General features: G+C 52.0%; 1 protein-coding gene across 1 annotated transcript in view; it reads left to right on the forward strand.

Annotated features, from left to right (window-relative positions):
• The window catches only part of LOC118702084 (keratin, type I cytoskeletal 14), a 35,450-nt gene extending 34,599 nt beyond the window's left edge, over positions 1–851 (forward strand). Inside the window, exon 11 of the mRNA XM_045570776.1 lies at positions 839–851. Coding sequence (XP_045426732.1) covers positions 839–840 — 2 coding nt within the window. The 3' untranslated portion in view covers positions 841–851. The remainder of the gene's footprint in view (positions 1–838) is intronic.
• Positions 852–6,000: the final 5,149 nt, after the last annotated feature.

A 6,000-nucleotide genomic window follows, 5' to 3' on the forward strand; every position in this document is an offset into this window, starting at 1 on the left:
TGGGAGAGGGTTTCCTAGGGGCTGAGGGATCCTCCAAGGCCAGCCAGCTGCTAGGACAGAGCCGAGACTGGATCCCGGCTTCCTATTCTACAGCCCAGGCCCTCACACAAGGGGCATGCCCCTGCGCTGTGAACTGGTGGAGGGCAGGGGGGCGTTGGGGCCAGCTCTGCTGCTACCTGCCCACAGGGCCTGCAGCCGGGCACTGGGCCTCTCTGGGCCTCAGTCTCCTCCTCTGCAGCGTGGGTGGCGGCCATCCTCCCTGAAGGTGGTTGTAAGAAACGGAGAGAACGAATTTCTGCCCCGGCGCCTGCGCTAGAGCAGCTGGTGTAAATGTGGGAACACCAGAGCCCTGCCCTGCTCCCCTGGGGTGGGGAGGGGGAGCTGCCGGACTGTGGGGGTGCGGAGTGTGGGGCGGGCGGGCGGGCAGCGCTCGGCTGTGGGAGCCAGCGCAGAGCCAGAACTGAGCGGAGCTGGGTCTGGTGGGGTCAGTGGCGGGGCAGGGCGTGAGGGCTGTGTGGTGAGTCACTCACCAGCTCAGATAATGTGGAGAAAGGGAAGGAGTGTGGGGGTGGCTGGGCCTGGAGGCACCAGGCACCAGGCTAACAGGCAGGGAGGCAGCCCTAGGGAAGGAGGGGAGGGCCTGGCGTGGGGCCAGCTGCCCCAGGAGCTGGGGTGGGGCCAAAGGAGAAATGTGGCCTGGGACCTCTCAACGTGGGCAGAGAGGTTCAGAGGAGGCATGAGGCTGCTCCCCCCCCCCCCCGCTGCCCCTTCCCCTTCTCTTCTTCTTCCCCCCTTTAAAAAAAATATATTTTATTGACTTTTAAAGAGAGGAATTGAGAGGGATAGAGAGTTAGAAACATCGATGAGAGAGAAGCATCGATCAGCTGCCTCCTGCACACCCTCCACTGGGGATGTGCCGGCAACCAAGGTACGTGCCCTTGACCGGAATCGAACCCGGGACCTTTCAATCCTGCAGGCCGATGCTCTACCCACTGAGCCAAACCGATTTCGGCTTCTTCCCCTTGTTAAGTCCTTTCTTCCCGCCTGTACAGCTGGAGGTGGAGGAGAAGGCCCTGTGGGCCTCTCTCAGCCCCTGTGAGGTCACCATCTAAGACAGACAGACAGACAGACGGAGGCAGTATCCGCATGAGTACTAGTACCTGTGAGCCACACTTGCATGGGCCAGGCTGCCCACAGGATGTTCTGGGCTCTCAGGGCAAACGGACTGAGTTTTAGAGAAGGCTTTTGGAGTGTGAACAGAAGTCTGGATGTGCCTGGGGAGGAGCAAGGGTGGACCTGTGCCTGGAGGGACACAGGAGGAGGGAGCAGTGTGATGGGAGCTACAGAGTGCTGCCCCACAGGACCAGTGGCCACAGCTGGCCTGTGAGTGGAATAGTTATTCAGTCTCTCTTCCCATCCATCTCCTGCAGCTGACTCCCATTGGCCAGAGACCAGCCTTCCCAGCAGAGAGAGAATGGATCCAGTGGACCTGGGAGAATTCTTAGGGCCACGGGGGACACACAAATGAGTAGCAGACCCTGCCCGCAAAGATGTTCATCATCTAGCAGAGGAGGTAAGATCCAACCAACTCTCACCGGGTGGGGAGAGGACAGCCCGGAGAGATTCCGAGAAAGCACCAGGTGGGCTCGGAGGAGGGAAGGAGCTGGGGTGGGGAGAGTGCTAGGGATCGTAGAGGCTTTAAGGAAAAATGGTGTATTGGTTCCCTGTGGCTGGTGTCACATGTTACCACAGAGTTCGTGGCTTACAACAGAAATCTGAAATGGGTCTCAAGGGTCAGCCGGACAGTGTTAACTTCTGGAGGCTCTAGGGAAGAACCTGTCTCCTTGCTTCTCCCAGCTTCCAGAGGCCATCTGCATTCCTTGGCTTGTGGCCCCTTCCTTCAAAGTGCATCCCTCCAACTTCCATCTCCCCGGTCACATCTCCTCTCTCGGACTTGGACCATCCCGCCTCCCTCTTATACGGACCCTGGTGGTTACCTGGACCCACTCAGAAAACCCAGGACCATCTCTCCACCTGCAAAGTCCCTTCCTGCCATGTAAGGTGCATAGTCACAGGCTGGGGGGTTAGGATGGGTCCGTCTCCGGGGGGCCGCTGTCTGCTTACCGCAGGGGGCGCTGGAGGTGGGGCAGGGTGTAGACGTGTGAAGGCCCAGGAAAGGAGCCTGCAGGTGCAGGGGACAGCCGGGCAGAGGCACGGGTGAGAGGACATGAGCAGCACCTGCGCTCCGGGTGTGTGGTTGCGGGAAGGTGTGGTTTGGGGGAACAGGCCTGGAAAAGCTGAAAGGCCAGTGCCTGCTCTGTTTTCAAGTCAATGCAGCTGGCCTCTGAGTGGAGGGGCGGGATACTGCCCGCTGAGGTCCAGCGAGCCCAGCCGAGGGCCAGGTTAGCATCCCTGCTGAGTGTTCCCGCCACTGCTCTATTCAGGCATGGTCCTGAATAAAGGACCATGCCTGAATAACATCATCCCCTCGGTGGTGTGTTCTCCATTTAGCCCTGCCCCTCCCCCCCCACGTGACCCCATGCCAGGCAGTGTTATTCACAGACAATGGTTATTTATCGAACTCTGAAGTGGTGTTATTAGCCCCATTTCAGAGGTGAGGAAACCGAGGCGCTGAGAGTTACAGAACTGGCCTCGGGTGACAAGGCTTTCCTAGTAAAACCAATAGTGGATCATGACTTACAGCCAGGCCATGTTTTATAGGGGAGGAAACTGGAGCTCCGGGAGGTTAAATAATCGGGCTCTCAAAACCAAGGTGCGGCTCAGGTTTCAAAGGCCGGGCTTGTCACTGCCTCAAAGGCCCAAACACCGTCACTGGTAACTCCTAACGCGTCACTGCGGCTACCACCGGTACAGCTGAGCACCCGTTTTGTAGTGATTTGCAAAAGCTCTTTCCCTGCCCCACCGCTACCCCGCCCACTAGACAGGCAGCTGGCCAGGGGCCGGGCCCAGGTCTCTTTCATCTCTGAATTCTGCACCTGGCACTGGGCCTGGCTCAGAGCACAGGAGGGTGTGAATGAGGCTTCCTGGGTGTGGCTCTGGGCAAAGCTGGGCATTGCCTAGGGAGCTCACCTGCAGCCACGGAGACCCAGAGGGGCTGCTGTGGGCTTGAGGCCTGCTGGGCCCTGACTTGGGGGTCTCAGCCCATTCAAATTTCTTGGCAGATCAGAATGCCCAAGTTCGTCTGTTTGTTTATTTAACACACTAGAGGCCGAGTGCACGAATTTGTGCACCAGTGGGATCCTCTCGAGCCTGGCCTGCGAACTGGCTGATTGGGGCCGCAGGAAGTTGGCTGGCCTGAGGAAGGGACCGTGGGAGGTTGGCTGGCCAGGGGGAGAAGCCAAGGGAGGTAGGCTGGCAGGCCTCATCAGGGCCGTTGGGGCCAGCTTGGGGGAGGGGCCTCAGGAGGTTGGCTGCATTGAGCATCTGCTCCTCTGGTGGTCCATGCATGTCATAGTGACCAGTCGTTTGGTCATTCTGTTGCTTAGGCTTTTATATATATAGATGTACGTTATATTTAGTTTTTGGAAGACCGTATATATATTTACATACAGTTTTGGAAGACTTTATATAGTTTTTGGCTAAAACAGTACAAAAATTTAAAGAACAGATAACAAAATGCTAGTCTTCCTAAATCCTTTGAACCCAATCTCCCAGCTCCCCTTGCAGGAAGCATCCCATGCTACCCCTTTCTAGTGTAGCTTTCTAAAGAGAGCCTCTGCGTGTGCAAACATAAGTGTGTCTACGCTCTTCCCCGGAGCGCACACTCTAAGGGTAGCCATCTACATGCATTGCTTTGCAATCTTCTTTCATTTAATAAAATATTTTGAAAAAAATTTTTTTTAAATCTTCACCGAGGTGCCATTTATTTTTAGAGAGAGAGGAAGAGAGAAACATGGATGTGAGAGGAAAAACATCAATTGGGTTGCTTCCCACATGTGCCCTGACCAGGGATTGAACCCGAAACCTAAGTACCATGTGTCCTGACGGGGAATTGAACCCAAAACCTTGCGGCGCATGAGACAACATTCCAATGAACTGAGCCGCCCCATAGAGCACTGCCTCATTCTTTTAGGATGGTGACACTGTATTCTGCTGCAGAGTGTCATGTAATGGAGATTTGGGTGCTTCTAGTATTTTGCTATTATAAATAAAGCTGCAACAAACATCCTAGGATATCATGTCATGTTGTACGTGTGCAAAAGTATACCTAAAAGAGAAATACCTGTGAGAGAAGTTAAGTCAAAAATCAGATTTAAAATTTTGATAGATGTTGGAAATCACTGTTCACAGAGTGTGTGCTGATTTTACTGCTACCAAGAATGTGTGGGTTGTCCAGTTCCCCATGATTCCAACAAACAATAAGTTATCATCTCTTTCCATCTATACCAATCGGACATGAAGGAAGCGAGATTGCATAATAGTCTAAATTTGCATTTCTCCCATTGGGAGTGAGGCTGAGCATTTTCCTATGCCCAAATGCAATTTGTATATCTCTTTCTGAAGACTCTGTGCTTTATTCTTTTTGTGTGTTTGCTATTAATCCTCACCCGAGGATATTTTTTCCATTGATTTTTAAAGACAGGGGATAGGGAAGGGAAGGGGGAGATGTGAGAGAGACACATGGATTTTGTTGCCTCCCACATATGCCTGGCCGGGTGGGGCCGGGGATCAAATCTGCAAGCCAGGTACGTGCCTTTGTCTGGGAATAGACCCAGAGGCACTGGGGTACGCAGGCCGGTGCTCTGAACACAGGGCTGTTGGTTCATATTCTTGCTCTTCTTCCTGGGTTGTTGGTCTCTGTTATTTCTAGGAACTCCATATGCTTAAGGGTATTAACCTTCGGCCCATGATCTAGGTTGCCAATATTTTCCCCTTCTGCTGTTCTCATATGTTAGGAAAGGCTTCCTGCTTATCACTTGCCTACTTATCTTATCTCCTTTGTAATTATCCCTCCTATTCTCTGGAATTTTCATCCCGGTGATCTGACAGAAAGCTTTACATCATCTCTTTTAAAGATACTCTCTTTTGTGTTGGTGATAATTCTCCGTGGACCTTTGGCATGTCTGCCCATCTTGTAGCCAGCAACACGGGCAGCTTTTGTTCTGATCTGTCTTTCCAGGGGTGTTTGCAAGGTGAGTTGTCTTAGAGGAGAGAGACAGCCTCTCCCAAGGAGCAGAGGCCGGTTTCTCCCTCCTGTTCTGTATAATAACAAGGATTTCTCCTCCTGGAGCAAAGACCCATCAGACGGGTTTGCTTGCAGGCCCATTGGAAAAGATTTGGTTTTCCAGAGCTTGGCGTTTCTTGGCATTGCATGACGTAGCCCCCAGCGGGGTCCAGCTTTACTTGGGGTGTGGGGCAAGAGGAATCAGTGCAAACCTGAAGCGCCAACTGCTTGCTGTGTTGCGAGTAAGGAAGTCTTCTGGCTCTGACCTAGGCCTCTCGGGTCTTCTGCAGGCTAGCTGGTTAGCGGGCAAAAAGAAGAAATCTCAGACCCTTCTAGTATTTTTTTAATTTAATTTTAATTTAATTTAATTTAATTTAATTTAATTTAATTTTATTTTATTTTATTTTATTTTATTTTATTTTATTTTATTTTTAGCATTTAGCAGCTGGGCAGAGTGAGAAAGAAAGAACACACCAGGCCGGGAATTGGGTCTCTTACTTCACACCCCATGTTTTGGTAACACCAGCACAGCCTTTCCCTGCTAGCAGTAGGCTGCCTATGGCTAGGCTTCTCATGGCTGATCTATCTTAAAAACAAACAAACAAACAAACAAAACACCAAAAGTAATATGTATATATATTTAATTGATTTTTTTCAGAGAGGAAGGGAGAGGGATAGTTAGAAACATCAATGAGAGAGAAACATCGATCAGCTGTCTCCTGCACACCTCCCACAGGGGATGTTGCCCACAACTGAGGTACTTGCCCTTGACCGGAATTGAACCCAGGACCCTTTAGTCTGCAGGCTGATACTCT

This window comes from Pipistrellus kuhlii, unplaced genomic scaffold (assembly GCF_014108245.1).
Source record: "Pipistrellus kuhlii isolate mPipKuh1 unplaced genomic scaffold, mPipKuh1.p scaffold_m20_p_37, whole genome shotgun sequence".
NCBI classification, from domain to species: domain Eukaryota; kingdom Metazoa; phylum Chordata; class Mammalia; order Chiroptera; family Vespertilionidae; genus Pipistrellus; species Pipistrellus kuhlii.